Source organism: Aulostomus chinensis, chromosome 17 (genome assembly GCF_037954235.1).
Source record: "Aulostomus chinensis isolate RoL2024-O1b breed Wild chromosome 17, RoL_Achi_v1.0, whole genome shotgun sequence".
NCBI classification, from domain to species: Eukaryota; Metazoa; Chordata; class Actinopteri; order Syngnathiformes; family Aulostomidae; genus Aulostomus; species Aulostomus chinensis.
The window spans coordinates 10,764,852-10,786,012 of NC_141336.1; the positions used below are offsets into that span (position 1 = coordinate 10,764,852).

Here is a 21,161-nt window from a genome sequence, read left to right on the forward strand (position 1 = left end):
TGGCGGGCCAGGGGGAAAACCATTACATTTTGGACCAGATAGAGCAATTTTTTTTTTCAACCCAGTGTTTGGTTAAGGTCACCTTGGCAGGGGTATTGGCTCTCTAGATTTGTGTTAATTGACAAATCTTACTTGGGCTCTCCTATAAAAATAACAAATAGAGAATCCTGGAACTGAGATCATAAATACACAAATATTGTTTGTAAACCAGCAAGCGAATAAATTCCCCCCCAAAAAATGAACATCCATCTTATTCAACATGGATCACCCCCAATAAATTCTTTATGGGATACAGAAGTCCGTAGTAAAATCCTGTCGACCGCACATTAATCAGCATCTCAAACAGAGCTCTTGTATTTCGCACTCAGATCTGGACCAAGGTTTCTCTCTATTAAAGAGGATTTTTTTCCCTCACCACTGTCTCCAAGTGCTCGTAAGGGGAACTTTGGTCTGTTGTAAATAATATTATAGAGTCTAGACCTGTGCTGTAGGGAAATGCCTTGAGATAACTTTTGCCGCTCTGTAAATAAAATTGACTTTAGGAGTGTTTTGATTCTAAATCAAACATTTATTGTAACTTTACTTATTACAAGGCAATGTGCCATCAAAATGATGCTTCAAGAGCTACAGAAACAAAAGCTACTATATCAGAACATGAAAAAAAACATATGTGAGTGGGAACTCTCACGTCTATCGCGGTACATCAAACGGGACACATGGGTAGGTGGTTGGGTTCGGGTCGTGTCACGATTCCAATTCAAAAATTAACAGTAACAAATGTTTATTTCACATGCTGGTTCAAAATTGACTAAATAAAAACTGTGAAAACAACATGCAAACAAAAACGCACATTACATAGCAAAAGGATGGGACAGGAAATGTTTTTATTCTCTCTTTGAACTGGGATGGGAAATATAAAAGACTCTTTAAAATAATATTCTGAACAGATATGTGATATTATGTATAGTCTATGCAGTCTCCGGTGGTTGATGGCTGTGTTTCATTTAAAATCAAAGTTTGATAATGAAATATTAAAAGAGAAAAAGGAGGTAAGTCTTAATTTCTATTTGGACCTGCGGCGATTTTGATTCAAATGTTGGCAGATGATTGATCTACTTGTTTAGTTTTTGTTTTTCTGCTGATGCACTTCTGTTTTATTTTCATTTATTCGTTCTTTTCATTTATTCTTATACTGAAACTGAACAGCAAAATGCAACAGACACTCACAGTTGAAATAAAACTATTGCACATAACAGAACAATAACAAATCAAATATTGACAATTGCCTAAACTTCAAATATGTCAGACCCTAAAAGTAATGACGTTTTCATCTTAACAACTTGACATTCAAACAATGGCATAGATGACAAGCTGGAAAAAAGATTTAGAGAAACTCGATATACTTACTTGGCTTACCTCATACTCAGGTTCAGTGTCTGCAGACTTGGGGGATGTCTTGTCTCCACCCCCCATGGCAACGGGCTCAGGGGTTGTGGCCACAGTGGGGGAGGCGGGGTCAGTAGGCTGCTGCTGCTGCTGCTGCTGCTGCTGCTGCTGCTGCTGCTGCTGTTGCTGCTGCTGCTGCTGCTGCTGCTGTTGCTGCTGCTGCTGCTGCTGCTGCTGCTGCTGCTGTTGTTGATGTTGTTGTTGCTGCAGCAGCGACGGCTGTGATTGCTGTTGATACGGAAGCTTTATCTGAGTGTGCGACTGCGGCTGAGGCTGCTGCTGTTTTGAAGGCGGTGGGTGCTTGATTATTGAGACCTCTTTTCTCTGGGCCTCGCTTTCCTTCTCCTTATGATCCTTTATTGCGTTCATCGCTGACATCAGTTTTGCCTTTTTCTCTGCCTGAAAAACAGCCCATTGACAACAGAGTTAAAGAAGGGTGTTTATATCAATACACAAAAAAATGTCTGCAATATTCTTTTATTTGATCTTTTTAAAAAAAAAAGCCTTGATCATACTATTACTTACTGTAACGTAATGTGCTGCAACGAACCCTAATGTTACTCTTTATAAAACAAACTTGCACAATAAATTCAAAAAATACATAATAACAGAGTACACTGTAAAATTCTGAAAAATGTTGAGATACTAGCTGAAAAGTATCCAAATCAAAGCCATCCTGCCTCACCATAAACCATTGCTCCTTTGCTGCTATTAATTACTGAATATTTTTCAAACTAATTTGTGAAAAAAAGAAGCTGTGGGTCAGTTCCAGCAGCAGATTGAGCCAAAGGTGAGTCACATCCTGGACTGTCTCTGGACACAAAAAATGCCACTTACACCATTCTCTCACTTGACAGCAATTGTAACTATTCAGTGTAAAGTGATTTTTTTTTTTCTTCATACAATGCACAAGTTCAACCCCAATGTCGTAAATTTTCTCCGACTGAAATACGAGGCAGTTACCTATATTACACGTCCTACACATGGCCATATTTAAATTCATGTTCCTGGTAAGATTTGTTCTTCACTCCTGATTAAGAAATCTGTATATCAAGAACAGGTTACATTCACATTTGAACCAATATTGGTCCATACCAGCATCAGTGCATCCCAATCTTGGTATAGTACTGTTACCTTTCACTGTGGTACTTAACTTTCACTACAATAACAAAAAATATTTTCATTTGGAAAAATAAAGTCCAAACTTCTGGCTTTCATGCCAGCAAAGCTCATTCTTTAGCTTTAATATCTAATGTTACCAACCGTTTCCTTGTTGTAATGAAGGAAGAGGGTGGTTGCCCCACCCTGGTCTTGACCCTGGGTTCATGGGGTCCCAAAAACACTTAACAGCCAAGACCACTGGTATGGCAGTCAATCAGGAACAGATACTCTTTTAGGAAGTGTGTACATAAGCTTCCCAAGGCCTAGACGTTCCTTCATTTTGTCTGGGTTTTGGCAAGGATCTCACAATACATATCATGATACACCAATAACAATACGATGTGTTTGTGAAATATATATTTTTTGTCATACCATATATATGCAAAAATAAAGGTGAAAATACAGCTAGCTGTGTACCACCTGGTGTAGTCTAGTCTAATAATATGTACATAATATTATATTGACAGCTCAAGGGACAAATTGAGTCCAAATTTCTATTGCCATTCATTATTACCATTTTAAATGTTACTATTCACATTAAATATATTTGTTGTGATATATGGGTAATAAATTGGACTTTAATTTTGTCATAACGTATTGCAATAAAGTTGTGATACTAGGAGCTGGAATATAGATACAATATCATAGGGGGAAAAAATCCTGATGTATTGGGTTTATTGATTTTATTGCACAGCGCTGTACTTCATATCGCTCACTACTTCTAACACCGTATGAATAAGAATGTGTGAGTCTGAGCCTACACTGATCTTGAACCCAGGTCTACAATTCACTGACCAAAACCAGGCTTGTTGGTAAGTACACACTCAACAGTACTGACAAGTCTGTCAAACTCTAGCTTTGCAGAAACTGTCATCAGTATCAAGTTTGAAAACTGGAATCATATTTGATGCTGTTTATGCCTACAGTGACATCACAGGGTCTCTATAACATATACTTCACGCTTGTGTTACTTGAATCAGTACTCTGTAGTATAGACCTAATTTGGTCTGTCCTCTTGAAGGTTCAGTCCTCAACTCTGATGTCTAATCAGCTCCTTAGCTGCTAGATGCTATATTATGACCACTAATCACTATTCTTCTTCATGGGCAGCATCACTCAGGAAAACAGTTAAATACAGTCCAGCTGTCGATAGTATTTGAGCTTTTATTTGCTGATATGCTATAGGTGCAGCAGTGACGATACAATATGACCAGAGAATGATCACATTATCTGACTCATACAAATATAGATTAGTTTAGCTTGAAGTTGACATGTGTGCATAACTGTCAAAAAGAGCAGTGACTCAACCACTGTCATAAAATATAATCAGCCTACCATGACCCAGGCCTGCAGGATTCTCAATTTCTATATAAAATGTTAAAAAGGTGGACTAATATCATTTGTAACCATTTAGCTATATAACGCTCATGGTGCACATCATCTCTGCTGAGCAAGTTGGAGTCTGCAAGCCTTTGTAAACATGTCTTTATCTGGGTCTGTGTGGCCCATTCATCAACAGCAGTGTATACAGTAACTCTATAGTGTCCATAGCTGCAGCGGAGAGTTCACTGGGTTTGTGGTACCTGACACTAAACCGCTAGGTCGATCAGAGAGGACGAGATGCAGCCAGGACATAAGCCTCACACACTAAATCCCCAACAGCTGCACTCATTCTGATGTCTCTCTCTAAAACACACGGTAGGACTCACATGCTAACTTTTTTCCCCTCCTCTCACTCCTTTTCTGTATGTATCTGCAGCCCCATATGTAAACACGTGTTAGTCATACTATAGGCTCCACGTGAGAGCCATGCACAGCTGTGCTTACTTTCCTCAAGTCTTTCACAGGTTCTCAGGTCTCACGCATACTGCAAATGTCCAGAGTGGGACTGGACGTGTGGGAAGAGGAGAAAAAAGCAGACTTACAGACTGAGCGAGTATAGCACAATTCAGTGTGTCTGGTAAACAATAGCTCCTTTAAGGGGAGGTGGTGCCGACAAGGCGTGGGGAGGGGTTTCTCTGCAGAAGAGTAGAAACATGTGCTCTTCAATCAAGAGGCTCTGCTGTGGTTTATAAATATCTGTACTGTAGTGTAGATAGTTCAAAGCCCTCGGCCATATGTGTTAGGCCTCTTGGCTCCGGCACAAGCACACTGGAGTTAGTGTTCGACAACCATCAGAGATGTGTGGTTCCAGATGGTAAAAACTAACAAAGTGTCAATTAAACTTCTGGAGAAAAACTAATCATATGAGTGAGTCAGGAGGGCAGACGCGAAGAAACAAGCTGAAAGAAACAGCAAGTGAGGATTTATGGCTTAAGCCAGGAGAGCTTTTTCATGTCTGGTGACCTGAAATCACAGGTATACTAGGGGCTACTGTGCTCATTTTGCTGTGTTTAGGGTCAGACTGTCTCCAGGGTTACGTCTCCTCTGAGCCAATGAGAAAGTGACGCTCAAAATGCCAGTGGGGGGAGGAGAGAAAGTACAGTGGCTATAAGAACCAGATATTTGTCTCTGGACTTTTTCCCAGTTGTAAATGCCCCCTTTTTGGGGGCCTCACAGTGTGTGTGCAGCTCTGCAAGCAAGACAGGCCCTCTGAGTCTAAAGGGGAAAACAGTAAAGGAGGTAGTGGAGACACAATGCGGTCTTTATCATTTACACACGCTTGCCCGTCACTGACAGCTCTGAAATACCACCACTTATATCCACTGTCACGCTGTGCTGAGGACAAATACCAACTAGAAGGACACTTGGAGAGCACAGAACTCCACCAGGGCCAATAGCTGATCCACTAAACCCCTCACATTAACGCATTTTGTCAGCGTAAATGGGCCTAATTTTTCAAAAAGTTCCATTTAAAATTTACCTAATGATATGGAACGTAACACCATTGGTCATAATACGATTTTAGAACGGTATGTTATCTGTATTAGGGGATGGAATATCGCAACAGTATTGTGTGAGAAAGAAATATCACATCATATCAATTTTATTGCACAGACCTAATGAAAATGTCAAAAAAATGTCGTATCTCCCTATTACTAAAGAAAGTGAAAAATCCTGGAACCCTCCTAAATGTAATGGCTTTTTCCTTTGCCCATGATACACATCTCAAACTTGTTTCTTGAAATTTGGCCTGTAAGCCCTTAATTTGCAAAACAAAAATTTATAATGAAAAACTAAATCAATATAATGTTGTAAATTCAAGTTTCGGTTCCACAAGTTGAAGTTCTGTCACCCAACCAAATATAGATGTAAATCTACCCATGACCATTTGAGTTATCCTACTAAAAGACAGATTGTTGTTTTCTTTTGTTGCACAGACAAGCCAAGAGCATCATTACAAAGGTCTGGTTGTTGCATTTAAGTTAGTATGCTTGGAGACCTCAACCAAAGCCAATGTAAAATAAATGAATAGATTTTCCCCAAATTTGAATGAGTCCTTCATCCATGGTGCACCTTCAGGCTGCATGATACTGCTGATAGAGTAACATATTGAGATGTTGTTGTTTTGTTTTGTTTTTTTAATTACTATTCAAGCCCCTAGTATTGACACTGTTTTACAATATGTCATGATGAAATTGTATCTCGATTATAGATGTACGATCCACATTTTTTTCAATTCCAGTCCAAAACATTTTTTTCAGTTTTGATCTCTCGAAAGTCACTGATTCTTACACCAGAGCTCTTTTTTCTTGAGTACTGACAGCAATATTATAGGGGTTATTATGGTCAGATCACAAGGCTATCGTCATGGCGCAGAAATAAAAGAATAAAAATACACATAAATGTATTAACTCTTAATGTTTTCCAAAGCAATGTACAACTGTATGCACGGATTGGTATCAGCAACAGTTTTGATATTACAGATCAGATATCCAATATGTAATAATGACCCATGTATATTAAAGGCCCGTGTAAGTTAAAGGAGCTACATTTTAGAAGGTTTCACATATACACAAGACATTTACCTTATTTTCAATATGATGTGACAGGCACTGTGTCACTGTGTGAATACTGTTCGAATAAACTGGAATGGAAAATTTAAAAGGAATAGTTTTGACTCAAATGTGATATAACCACAAGTTTTGTTTCACAATACGTCGTGATAAAATTGTATCATGATATCCAGCCCTGCTACACCCCTCCTTGGGGTTTGCTGTTTGATATAAACCAATTTGCAAATATGCTACATACATCTAAATTAACTATGACACAACAATTCTGCAAAAAAAAAATCCCCACTTTGTGAGGATTTGGAATATATCTCTCAGTATGAGCCAGTACAGTCCTACGGCACCACACAGCCTCTTAATTGACCATCAAAATAAATCATCTCAAACAGATTCAATACTAACTAAACATTAAAATCCTTGCGCAAGGGGGATTAGACACTCCTTTTAACTTTGTGGACCTAATAAATTGGCAGGGGAATATACAAACACAGGATAGCAACTGTTCAAACCACCCCAGAGTGAAAACTGCTACAGGTTTTTTCTTTTTTTTTTCTTTTTCGCCAGTGGAAAACTGTGTTTAATGTGAACACAAAGGAAAGCCAACCTAAGTTAGCGTACTTAGTAATCGTGGGTTTTGTCATGGATAGAAGAACAGTGAAAACAGAAGCCCTTTAGGCCTCTAGCAGAGTGTAGAGACATGTTGGGTGCACAATGAGGGATAATCTGACTTAGAGGACTGTACAGCATGATACCCTGAGGGCTCAAGGGGTGACAGAGTACATTGGAGGCAGAAAAAAAGAGAAGAGATATGTGTCTCTTGGGCGTACAGATGATACTATCGTATCTAATCTAGGCTGGTTATAAAAAAAAAAAATCACATTCATCGCTTCAGTTATTTATTGCTGCAACTCTCATGAGGTTGTTTGTTAAGGTCACAGGGAACATTGCGATGTCGCACAGAGCCAAATATGCCATTGGTGAGATGAACCGCCATTCTGCACAACTAGAAGTTTCTTCTGTTTAGAAAAAGGCATTCAAGTGGCAGGAAGGGCATCTCTAACAACAACAAGCATCCTGCAAACGACAAGTAAAAGTTTTCTGAAATAAACTGTCACTAAACATTACTTCCTCACGAAACGTGACAGCGAGCCTTTGAAGAAACACAAAAGAGTTTGACCTTTGAATGCAGTGGTCTCTCATGCGCAACAGGCAGGAGAGACACAGCGGGGACTGTTTTGTGTAATTGTTTGATGGATTATACAGTGAGATACAGTACTGTATGTCTTCGGTGCAAAGACCTAAACTTAGCTGTGAACAAATAATTCAAACTTCACTTAAATTTGGGACAAGTGCTGCTAACTTAAGATGCTAAGATTAAAACATGCTATGAATGTTGTGTTATACCTTAGAAGTCTGCTTTCTGAGGGGAAAGGCAGTTTAAATTTTTTTTTTTGTGTGTAGAGATTCACATGAAGGCTTTGTGTGCCAGGAGTGGCCTTGATAAACTATTTAATGAGAATAATTTGGAATAATAAAGAGGCAAACATGAATACAAAGACACAATTCCTTCTGAATTTGTAAGCAGACTTGTCAAAAAAGCCCCCTGAGGAGGGCTTTGTTCACCCTTTAATACCTTCAAGAAATCTATTTACTGTTTCTACAGTAAAACTGTGTTCAAAGCCTAAGTACAAAGTGTATCAATCTAAAAAGTGAAGGCCTCAAGACCTTGACAACAGTTAAACTGGGTATATAGGAGCTCTGAAAACACAGAGACATTTTGAGGTAAATATCTGACCTAAAAAAAGATGTCTCTGACATTTCAAGGCACCGCTATGAAACAGGAAATAGTTTCAGCACATATACACCCCACGGGAAAAACTTTTTTCACACAAGCAACTTTTTCCCAAACATGGCAAATGCCTGCACACTCTTCCTTTTTTAAAGAGACGGGTTCCCTTTAAGCCGTTCAGAGCAGATGGTCCACAACAACTCTTGTGGAAATACCTGAAGTCAGCATATTCCCGTCGCTGTAAGCAGGCTAATCACACATGCACACTACTCCCCCCCCCCACACCGTGTTATCAAACAAACAATGCAGTGCACATACCCATACATGCCAGTGCGCAACCCTCATAATCCAGTGTGGGGCTTGAGTTTTTTTCACCCCCACTCTCAGGGTAGAAGAGATCGCTTAAAAAAAGAAAGCATGAACATTTCTTTGTCTGGGAATTCAGGGTCAGGTGATTGCCGACAGGAATTCTGGTTGGCTAGAGAGGACTTGCAAAATGTTGGCAGGGAGCCAAGAGGCTGTCTTGCAAGCAAGGCCTGAAATTTGCTGCAAACCTCATCTTTACCCTCATATCCATAGCACAGAGTCATTTCCATAGCTGGGGGAGGGGTCAGAAGAAGAATGGGGGAGGGACACAGAGTGAGAGAGGTCCACTGTAACACAAGGCACACACACATACACACAAAAAAAAGAGCTAGCCCATTCCCCTGGAGAAAGTGCACGACAGCAGTAACCCTTTCAGCTACAGCGTCGTCCCTGCAGCAGCATGCGTGCAGCCGCTGCTCTGTAGCAAGAACAGAACCGAATGGGCCAAGAATCATATTACTCCTCAGGAAAAGACTCTAATGCCAAAACAAATCAGTCTTTGTGCAAATTAGATCAAAGCTTTACAATACACCAGATGAGAGGAGGGGGGGGGGGAAACAGGCACAATCTGCATCTTATAAAATCACTTCCATCTCAGTCTTGCAGAGACACTTGTTCAGGAAAATTCAACATGCTTTAAAAAAAACTGCACTGCCTACTTCCCTTGAATTTTACAACATTTCACATGCAGGACCCTAGTCTGTCCTGCTAATTTGGCAATTTTTCCTGCCTCTAGACATTTTTATGGCCGCTCCCTGAGCCTTCTCCCGAGGAGAGCAGAGGGGGGCAGGGAGGCAGAAGAAATGTTTACACTTCGACTCCTCATTATGTAACAGAAGAAGTTGCACGACATCAGTTACTACTACGAATCATATCGCACCTGACTAAGTTATGTGTGCTATGGGGAGCGTCATATTTGTAACAATTAACATCTTGTTCCATTCAGATGTTCCATTATCAGTGGATAAAATGCTACAATTGTTGAATAAAATGCATTTTTATTAATGATAAAGCACACTCCTCCATGATGAATTTAGTAACAACGCTACTTTTCAATTATATCTAACAAAGTCCAAAATCAAAAGTGCATTCTTGACTCAAAAACAACTGCACACAAAGCAAAATCACCCCTTAAGTCAGTAATTGGTTGATGATTTTTTTGGGGGGGACCAAACATTCTATTTCTATATATAGTGATTGAAAGCTACAAAACAAACTGAAGTGGTATAATTTTGTTAACACCAGTTTTAAACATGAAGGATGACCTTTCACTTGTTTATCTACAAAAAACAGTTTCTACTTGTGGTTTATTGTCAATCACAAAAACTAATCACAAAGACATCTGTTTAGAGCATTTATCCAACTCAGCAAGGATGCGCGACCATCACATTTCTTCCACTTTATTACGTATTCTCAGCGAATGGTATTTACACAGACATCCTTGAAGGCAACTTTATAACCCCACATTGTTTCATGTAGTCGGATACGCTGTAGCTTGATTTTTTTTACCTCCCTAGATATGTAACTGCACATAGAGATGATGAATACCGCAGCACCTGGGCCAAAACACTAATTTATAATTGTGTCAGCTCAATGCAGACCCCAAAGCAGCTTAATTTGGAGAAATATGTCCGGATAGCTTAGAGGTCATCAGTGGCACCAGAGTTTGATCCACAGCAGCCACTTGTTTTATCACTCTCGGCTGGTACTGCTCCTTCATTTGTCAGGGTTTCCCGCAGAAATTTTGTTAATTAAGGTGATGGGGTGTGACGGGGGGATGTCGTGCGGGGGTGATGTTAAGATATAGACTACAAACTCTGCACTACACTGAACAATTATTTAATAAACTGTAAATACTAAAAAAAAAAAATCGTTAACTAGAAGAAGTGTTGGTCAGATATCAAACTTCCAGATGACATCCCCCCAAAAAGTTTTCTTTTTCTTTTTTCCCGGAGTTGGTGACAGATGACAGATAGCGACAGCCTAATGACGTTCATCAGCAAATGCCATTGTTTGGATGCATCCCACGATTCAGAGGCATACCACATAGACCTACTATGTTTAAAGATTTTAAACACTGATTCTTTTCCGATTCATGACACATTTTTTTAATGCGTTCTGCTGAGAAGTGAGACTGGCGTTGGCCATGGTTTGGAATGAAAAGAAGAAAGAAGGACTGAATAACATGGCCAATATTGTTTTGTTTTTTTAAAGTTGTTAGTTAAGGCAGCAGGCGTTTGTTGCTTAGGCGGCTGCCTAAGCTGTAAAGTGCTGCGGGAAACCCTGTATGTGTGAGTACTTTTTGCTCCTACGCAAAGCAAAACATGGCACTTGTTATGATGCAATTAATCTCCTTTGATGCACATTTTGAAGTACTGCATTACTAAAGGTTGATTGAAACAGCATTATTTGAAAAAAAATTAATGAATCAAGAAATAAATGCAGGCGGCACGGTGGTGCAGCGGTCAGCACTGTGACCTCACAGCAAGAAGGTTCAAGGTTTGAGCCCCAGCTCCATCACAGGATCTTTCTATGTGGAGTCTCCATGTTCTCCCTGTTCCTGTGTGGGTTCTCTCTGGTACTCCAGCTTCCTCCCACAGTCCAAAGACATCAAGAGGGGACGAGGCTGACTGATACTCTAAACTGACCGTAGGTATGAATGTGAGTGTGAATGGTTGTTTGTCTCTATGTGTTGGCCCTGTGATGGACTGGCGACCTGTCCAGGGTCTCTCACCCGTAGCCGCTGGGATAGCCCCCCCCGCGACCCTTAACAGGAATAAGTGGAAGAAAATGGATGGATGGATGTTAGTTGATGGAAACTCTTCTTTAATTCACATGACTGACAAGCTGTTTCTGCTGCAGGTGTCTTCCCAGATGTTCCCAAATTTTTCCCCCTTTCTGGACAGCATGCAACATGATCAACACCAGCTGACACCAAAGAAAAAATAAAACTTGCCCAACAAAAAGAAATCTCTCATTTTTTGTACACATTCTTCTGTGGTAGGGCCTGCACCATTGTCTTCTGATGGGACTGTGCAGCCGTTTTTATTTGCTCAAACTAGTTCATGGAAACAACCCTAATGCTCATTACGACATGTTGTTTGGAATTCACTTGACAATTAAATAGAAACACAACTGCAGACACAATATGCTAGCAGAATGGTGGGTGTACTGCACACGTTGGTGCAGTAGTAGGTTGGGTTGAGATGCCTAATTTTAGACTGTAAAAACAGAAACATCTAATAATGGCTTGGTACCATTAGGGATGATGTTTTCATGAGGATTTGGATGATCTGACCCCATCAAATCACTTCTATAAGACATCAAAAGCAGCCAGAATGATGGAAATTCTAAAAATACAGCATGAATCATGTCAAGTCGTTGAACAGATGTGATCAACACAGCTGCATGTGATTTCTCCTCTGCAAATACAACAGACAGAACAAAAAGGCCGGAAATGCAGGAGCACGACTGAGCCAACAGCCCTGGAAACCCACTGAAATAAATGGTACCTTTATGAGATATCAAATGACCCATCAAATACACTTGGCTGTGAACACACCACAAGCCCTATCTGGAGCCCTAGCAGCTGTAGTGCACACCTGTCATTCACCTGGCTGTCTAGCGTCCCCCTGAGACGGTGGCTGGGGCAGAGCTGGTGTACTCACCTCCATCTTCCACTTGGCCAGCCACTCCTCTCTGGTCCGCTTGCTAATGTAATAAGGGTCACCAGCCTGGAAGGTTATTCTGGGCATGGGCCTCTGACGAAGGCTGATCTCCCAACCAACTCCCCCTCGAAGCCTCCCTCGACCTCCCTGTTTAAGGTGTTAAGAAAAAAAGTTAGCTACTTGATTCTTCCTCTCTCTCGCAAGGAAGCATCCAGATTTTAATCAAATCTGTGCATCCAAAGCCTGTGACACAGACTCCAGTTAACAAGTGAGTAATTTGCAGTGGAGGCGATGGGGTGGTCTAATTGCTAAAAAGGTGATGAGTCACATCTTGGTGTGCCATATGGTGCTGTGAGTTTGTGATTGGTCAGGCGGCAAAAGGTGATGCCACAGTGTCTAATCACGACTCCCTGGCAACAGACTCAAGGTCAGCAGCACCAAGTGATACGAGAAGCTCCCAAGTGTATTTGACATTTCAAATCTATACAACATTAGGTACCATTTCTTTCAAGTCTGAAGGCAAAAGAAGTACTCGGTTTGTTCTGGACCTTGGAGACAAGACACTAGCAAAGAGATACAGTATACTTCCATTTCAACTTTTGCTATACATTTGTGGGAGAGCATGTTGCAATGTACTCTTTTTTAAAGCTTGAACAGAAAGAGGAGGAATAGTTTGACATCTTGCGAAACATGTTAATTCATTCATTTTCTTTGTAGGTGGAAAACAGGATATAAACCACATTTGTAATGCAATTTGAAGCTGAAGCCACAACTTTTGTTGCTGTATTTATTTAGTACATTAATAAATCCTACTCACCTTCAACTAAAAAAGTCCAGCAGTTGTATTCCACACCTTTTCATGGATCTGTGCTGCCACACAAAACCTTTTCTCCACTTCCAAAATGAGCCTCTCATTGTCGATGGTGAAAAAAATGCAACAAGTTGCTCCTGACCAGTTGACTTTTTGGCAAAGGATTTCATGTAGTAAAGTGACACACAATCTGCACAGTGTGTTTTATTTGAAACTTGATCTCAACATGAAAATCTGTGTTACCCATGTCTGACTTCCTGCACGACTCTCAATCTGCTCTGTGTAGCTTGACGTGACAAAAATACACTAGGCACGTATTCTTCCCAGAGAAGGAGTCGGGAGAGGTGTGGCACACTTGGTGGAAGCACAGACATTGTCTAGACTGGTCACAATCTGCTCTGGTAGATGCAGGGAGCAGGAGCACATCATGGACGGACCAAAAACTTATCAGCTGAAAGACTGGTATAACTGTGAGGAATTCCTCAAAATGTCAAACCATTCTTGCCCAGCTACGACCATGCTAACCAACATCTAAACCTCCCTTCATCACGCAATCACACAAGTCTTACAATAAGGTATAACAGAACAAAAGAAAAATGCTGGACAGGTTGACACTTAAATCACATATTAGTTTGATTGATCAGGTGTAGAATTAGGAAGCTGTTAGATTTTATACAACAGAAACAATCCATTTCAAGTCAAGCAAAGAAGTTTTCCCTCTGTACATATTTATCGTGCTGGCAAGTAGAGGAATTCCAGGGAAGCTAACTCACCCCCTAACTGAAGCTATAGCCCTGAAAAGTGTTGAGAAAAAAAAAAGACACCAGAAGACTTCGTCATCAGGCTGGGAGCAATCCAAGAGAGCAGAAATCTTACCTCAGTCTTGACTGCATCACTCCCATCCTCCTCCTTGTGCTCCACATCTAGAGAGAAAATAGCAACACAATGGATAACCTGAATCATTCATGAGGATGGAAATGGCCACATCCTTTTATCTGTGTTATACTTAAGTGGCTCAGAAGTAAGCCATATGTCATTTATTATCCCAAAATGTTCACCCTTCATACGATCCCATCAATAGTACTCATAGTTCAAAATCATCTGGGATCAGGGGAGTTTGTGCACTCAGATGCCATATGAGGGTTTGATGCAACCCAGAAGGTTTGGAGTGGCTGCCCAGGTTATGATGAGTGTGGAGCCAAGCCAGGTTTACTTTGGCAAATATCACACTTCTGACCTTATACCCCCCCCCCCCCCCCCCCCATGAGAGACAGCTGGTTGCTATTAGCATAGCCCATCCCACGCTGCTGACACTAAGCCTTAAAGGCAACAACATACTGCTTCACTTCTGTGACTCTGGGGCCATATATAACCTTCTTGCCAAACTTCAAATCCTCCACCAGATCGAGACATGAGTTTCTACTTGCTGTAGTTGAGTTATGAAGAGGTGGACAGTGGAGATACGTTAAAGCTCGCATTTGTCTGTACTTGGAACAAAGAGATGGCATTAAAACTTAAAATAATATATCAAGTCTCCTCATTGACCTACAATAGAGGTAAACTAGAAATACCGCATTGCTTAAGTTAATTCATCCACAGGTTATTCTCTTGACTGACAAGTCAAAAAACTGATCTGCAAAATCTAGGATATAATTGTAGGATTGATCCCTATGTTTGACTTTTTCAACAGCAATGAATTTGTGGACATTTTTTTCTTAAAATTAGTCAACTACCTTTTCCAAAATTTTGGTCATGTGGTGCCATTTCAAAAATATTTGCATCAATATAAAGCATAGAAAGCCTAGTTTCATCAATAGACCAAACACTCCTTTAACCCATTTCGACATTAGAAACTTATAGACTTCTTGTGAATAAAATTCTTTTCTTTTGACCATTGGCTTTAGAGTAAACCTGTTCATTCAACATTTTTTTCAAAACCATGTAACACCCAAAATGATGTGTGAATAGCCCATAAGTTGCATCAGATCTAAATATGAATATAATATTAAATTTAAGTTCAATACAGCTATTTGCTAAGTAAAATGGTTTAATACTGGCATCACTAATGGATAATAAAGATTCAAAACTCTTGAATAGTATCTGGATTTTTCTGAGAAAGATATACATATTGCACAGGAAGGAAAGTGTCATTATATAAGGAGGAAGTTGCAAAACAAAAGGCGCAGCAGCAGCAGGGTCCAGTGCATCAAAAATAGCACAAAAATATTAAGAGAAAATTAGTGCTGAAACCACAGTCTAAAAAAGTGAAAAGACAATCCACATAGGGATTTCCCATTAACTTGGCAGTGATTTAAGATGTGGGGTCCATGACAACGAGGGCGTTTTATTTATTCAGCATTGTTTTCCTGTGTTCAGCAGAGCAGAGCGGGGTTAGCCAGGGAGCATGGATACCACCCAACTGAAACACTAAGACGGGAGTCAGGATTCATGATTCACCCTCAGTGGCAGCCGAAGAATAGATAAGCCAGCTATGTTCATGCCAACACCTCTGGTTTTACAAGTTAACTTTACAAAGTTTAATTGAAATATAAGTGATTAAATATGTGCATGCTCCGTGATACGCACATTGTTCAGACTGCGGTGCCCTGAATTGGCATGATAGCACAGCCTGAGCAAACATTTCAATCTGATAAATACAAGCCAAGACACTATCATAACACTTGAGGCCTGAGAGGTTTCCGAAAACTTTTGATGGCATGTTTTCTGCACAGCAAACATAGCAAACTGGCTTGCCAGTGAAGTACCCTGCAGTCCCGTCCAAACAATAGCCTGCTCTCTTAGCCGCCTCTTCAAGTTGGTTCCATGTGTAGCTGAGTTCCCCCCCCCCCCCCGTGTATTTTCCATCCCTCTCTCCTGGTCTCCTCGTCCTCATCAGGAATAAGTGACTATATAACAAATCGGTGAGGCGGTGCGGACTGCCAAGGTCACTGGGTTTGTGAGGGGAGCTGGCTAAGGTTGCCCACAGAGAGTATACATTGCCAGTTTGACTGGCTTCCAGCACTCGTATTGCTGGAGCTGAGTTCCACTCCAGCCGGAGCTCGAATCCTTCCTCTGCCCTCCAGATGGATAACAGACACCCTGTTTAGCTGGCTATCGATCCACCACGCTGCCCCCCGCCAAGGTCTTTCTTCTCTGAGATGAATACAGCTCTTCCTTTTCAAACTTGTTTCGTTACAGGATAATATCTGCCTGTATGTATATTTTCTCAACATGATACAAGTGCAACAGGGTGGGTGTTTGCATTCTCGCAGATAATTCCAGGATGAATACTTTTTGTGTGATTTTTTGCAGAATTAAAAGTCGATGTGGGTAGCTTTTACTGATTCCACATGCCCACTCCCGCTGTTTATCATGTCACGGCTCTGGACATACGGCTTGCTCACTAACATGCAATGCTAAAGAGTGTGCCTTTCAGCGTGCACTCACACGAGATGATCCATACCGTTTCCAAGCCTGTTTGTCCCCTTAAGTATGTTTCCTTTGAGTATTTTGAGCGCTTTTGGCCCAGCACAGTTAGAAAAGGAGGGCTTTGGCACTGTACGCCTGCACATGCACAAACACAAGCACATAATGTGGAGAGCAGCCAGGTGTAATTCACTTGTACGCACAGCAAAGGAGGAAATTCTGGTATATGGATCAGTGCATTATCAAGATATTACATCATCACATACAATAAGGGCAGGGTGATCAACTGAATTTCAGTTACCATTTTAGCTTCCCCAATGACAAAAACACAACAACTGAAAAAAAATTACAGTGAATGATGCTACAGCGTGTTGCGTTTTATCCTGTGTTGCAAATGAGGAGCACACTCTGCTCCGCTTTTCCTCCAAAAACCAAACAGTTTGAATTTCGACTCGTGTTTAGAAGGAGGAGGGAGACACAACAGCTTTCTGCCGATGAAGATAATGATTCAGTTGTCTGGAAACACTTTGCAACAGACTAAAACAGTGAGTTACACGCTCGTGGCTGCACCACAAAGAAACACGACCGTTTAATCAGCGCAAGTCTGCTTCTTCATGGTGCTGTTCACACTTTCAACACATTAAAATGTCATTCCTCTGACTGCTTGTAATTGAGTCTTACTTTCCTGATGTCTGTGCAATTTAACGCTCACATTATTTGAGATTGTAAAGTGTTTAACCAGCCGATGTACCCTCACCAGTTCCTTATATTGTAAGCAACAAACCCATGTATGTTGCTCAAATCATGCACAGATGAAACAGTGGATCCATGTCGTGTTTATGTTGCTGTGGATAGTGTCCACCAATAGCCATTGCCCTACAACACTTAGAGAGAGAGAGAGAGAGAGAGAGAGAGAGAGAGAGAGAGAGAGAGAGAGAGAGAGAGAGAGAGAGAGAGAGAGAGAGAGATCAGCTGATGGGCAACTGATAACAGCAGCTCAGCGATATTTTCCCATGTTTAAGGTCTCTGGTAAAACTACCTATGGAGTTCTACAAAAATAAATAAATAAATAAATAATTGTGTTTAATAAACCTGATTTCAGAACGAGTCGCCAAAATCTGCGATCCCATCTATACTATCCATTCATCTGAGTGTCACAGATTAAAGTCAGACCCAAGAGAAAACTGCTGGACCAAAGTTAGAGATCAGAGTCCGTCATTAAAATCGGATCAAAGAGTATCACAGAATTCTTAAACTTTAAACTTCACAATCTGCTTGTGATCACAGAATGAGAACACATTCAGAATTCTGAACTTGACCTCATAATTCCAAATGTGATCCCAGAATTAAGATGGCAGAATGACATCATAGAATGAGATGACAGGATGACATCATAGAATGACATGACAGGATGACATCACAGAATGACATGACAGGATGACAACACCAAATGAGATCAAGGTAGGAAACGATGTAAGAGAACACTCAGCTTCAACATTCAGTAAACCTCCTCCTTGGTGCATTATGACATCAAGAACTTTTTGTCCATCTGGTCGAGTCCATCAGGGTCATTCAACTTCTTTTGCACCAATGCCAACCAACCATCGTAAGCGAGACAATGGTCCAGTCATTGAGAGCAACTGGAACCACACAGTGGGCAGTTTTGATCGCATGGACCTGCGTGGTGCTCTGCTTCGGGGAATTTATAGTTATGGTTTGGAAAAGCCATCTCTTATACAGAAGAAAGCCATCATACCCTGTATCGAGGGTTATGATGTGATCGCCCAGTCCCAGTCTGGCACTGGCAAAACCGCTGCATTTGCAATTTCTATTCTCCAGAAAATCAACCTGAGGCACAGGGCCACTCAAGCTCTGATTGTGGCCCCCACCAGGGAGCTCGTTCAGCAGATCCAGCAAGTGGTGCTGGCTCTGGGTGACTACATGGGAGTCACCTGCTATGCCTGCACTGGAGGCACCAGCATCCATCAAGAGGCCCAGAGGCTGAGGAACGAAGCCCCTCAGATTGTTGTGGGGACCCCCGGTCGAGTCCTCGATATGTTCAACCGCGGACATCTTTGTTCAAGGAGCATCAAAATGTTCATTATGGATGAGGCTGACGAAATGCTCAGCCGAGGCTTTAAGGAACAAATTTATGACCTCTTCCAAGTCCTGCCAAGCAGAGCACAGGTGGTGCTCTTCTCTGCCACAATGCCGTCTGACGTACTGGCGGTTACAAAGAAGTTCATGCGGGATCCTGTGAGGATCCTGGTGAAGACGGAGGAGCTGACCCTGGAGGGCGTCCGCCAGTTTTATATTGATGTCACAAGGGAAGAATGGAAGCTGGACACCCTGATGGACCTTTACACATCCCTTACCATAACACAGGCGATCATCTTTACAAACACTCGCAGGAAAGTGGAGTGGCTGACTCAGCAGATGGAGTCAAGAGGATTCACCGTCTCTGCACTGCATGCAGAGATGGACCAGAGCCAGAGGGACGTGATTATGAGGGAGTTCCGCTCAGGATCCAGCAGGGTCCTGATCACAACAGACATTCTGGCCAGAGGCATTGATGTACAACAAGTGTCTCTGGTCATAAACTATGACCTCCCAACAAAGAGGGAGATCTACCTCCACAGGATTGGTCGAGGAGGTCGGTTTGGACGAAGAGGAACTGCCATCACCCTGGTGACCAAGGAATGCAGACGAGCCCTGAAGGACATTGAGACCTTCTACAGCACCACCATTGAGGACCTGCCCACGGACGTGAATGACCTGATGTAGAAGGGTCCAACCATCTATCATCACTCCATCATTTTAGGGGACAGACTGTGATTTAATTTTGTGTGTGAATAAATGAAAAAAAAGTACTTCTGTCTTTGATAAAGTTGTCTCAAGAAGCTTTGTTCCGATAGACATGAAACTACAGATCCCTGTATGATAACACTGTCTTTTCAAGATGGATTTCAGTTAAAATGTGAGTAAATAAAACAAAAATGTTGATTCCATGTAATATTGTGAATAATATCACACTTGCATTATCAGTCAAAATAAACATAATTAGATATTTTAACGTATTTTTAAATCAAAATTACTATTTAGTCAGCTAGAGCTGGGCATTCCAGCTAAAAATGTATCAAAAACATCAATTAAAACCCTTACTCAGGTTAAATTGGGGTAATACTCTCCCTCAGTGGTTCATCATAGTAACAGTACAGAGATTGTCAGAGAATTATTAGGACAGTGAAGGAAAGTGTATAAAAACGTTTTGAAGAATCATGACATTGATTTTTTTCATATCACTCAGGCCTACAAGTAATACTGCAGCACAATGAGGGCAGTTAAGCACTGCTTGTCTTACAACCATTCATGTGTTCATTCCATGATAAACCTACAATTTGAGTTCATTGCAGTGTGTGTACTATCCAGCCTGACGCAGATGTGGATTATTACTCCTTTCTCATCCTGCTTCTTTGATGAAAAATAAAATCAGATCCGTGAGGTTCCCAACCAAATATCAGGCTCGCACTGTTCAGGGATGACGTAAACATACTCAGGCCCGGAGCAATGTGGGTGCAGGCCAAAAGGTAGGTGGGGATCTGGTGGTCCAAGGCAGCCGCCAGGCCAAGTGTGAGAACACTTTCACTCTCAATCCACCCCTGGGATTTTTCATATCTTGATACAAGAAATCCTTTAAATGCTCTTTAAGGATGTCATAAACTTTAAGTGTTACTTTCAAAGTTGTGCCAAACAAACTCTCCCGCCTGTATCATGATCAGACATTAACATGTGTCTGTTGAGTTCCTGTCTGGTGCCTTGAAAGAAAAAAAATGTCACCAACATCTGGTACTGGTCTTTTGGGACCTGTGAACCTCGACAGACCACTAATCTAAATTTCGGAATCTCTCAAATTCATTCTCCCATCTCAAGTTTCTAATCCGATCGTAAACTGTAATCGGCACACGAAAGAGGAAGTCTTGGCTCAGATATTTGTTGGCTACACTAGAGGGCCTAACTTTGCCCCTAGAGGATGGTTTGTGAGACTGGCTGTTAGCTGCTTTGATGAAAGTGTAACGGACATTGATTGTTCTAAAGCATTTGACATTCTGTTTTTTGGGAGGTACTGGTAACATATCGAACAGGCTTTGAATATTTTTGCTCCATATACTTTAGAAGTATATTTGTAATATTTCTGTATTAAAATGCAGAAAAATTTATTTGGGGTTGGATGAGTTTGTTTCATTAAGTGTGTTGTTGAATGAGGGTGGTACGGTGGTGCAGTGGTTAGCACTGTCGCCCTCACAGCGACACGGGTTCAAGTCCTGGCTCGGGCACAGGATCTTTCTGTGTGGAGTCTGCATGTTCTCCTTGTGCCTGTGTGGGTTCTCTCTGGTACTCCAGCTTCCTCCCACAGTCCAAAGACTTGCAAATGGGGTCGAGGCTGATTGATACTCTAAATTGACTGTAGGTGTGACTGTGAGTGTGAATGGTTGTATCTGGTCCCGGATATCAGGTATAGCTTATGTCTTTGCTATCAAAAT

At 41.3% G+C, this 21,161-nt stretch overlaps 1 protein-coding gene and 1 pseudogene across 11 annotated transcripts in view; one reads left to right on the plus strand and one right to left on the minus strand.

Moving 5' to 3' along the window:
• The window catches only part of dnmt3ab (DNA (cytosine-5-)-methyltransferase 3 alpha b), a 59,866-nt gene that overhangs the window by 23,945 nt on the left and 14,760 nt on the right, over positions 1-21,161 (minus strand). For 6 of the 11 annotated variants that reach the window (XR_015109691.1, XR_015109689.1, XR_015109690.1 and 3 more), the window contains exons 5-7: positions 14,071-14,117; positions 12,384-12,530; positions 1,408-1,845 (exon numbers count right to left, since the gene is read on the minus strand). Coding sequence is in view for 7 of the 11 variants with exons in the window: in XM_086182024.1 (XP_086038150.1) it covers positions 1,408-1,845; positions 12,384-12,530; positions 14,071-14,117 (632 nt within the window). In the remaining 4 variants the exon portion in view is untranslated. The remainder of the gene's footprint in view (positions 1-1,407; positions 1,846-12,383; positions 12,531-14,070; positions 14,118-21,161) is intronic. The other 5 variants (XM_086182025.1, XM_086182023.1, XM_086182029.1 and 2 more) reach the window with 3 other exon arrangements.
• On the plus strand, positions 18,131-19,493 carry LOC147246263 (eukaryotic initiation factor 4A-I pseudogene; annotated as a pseudogene).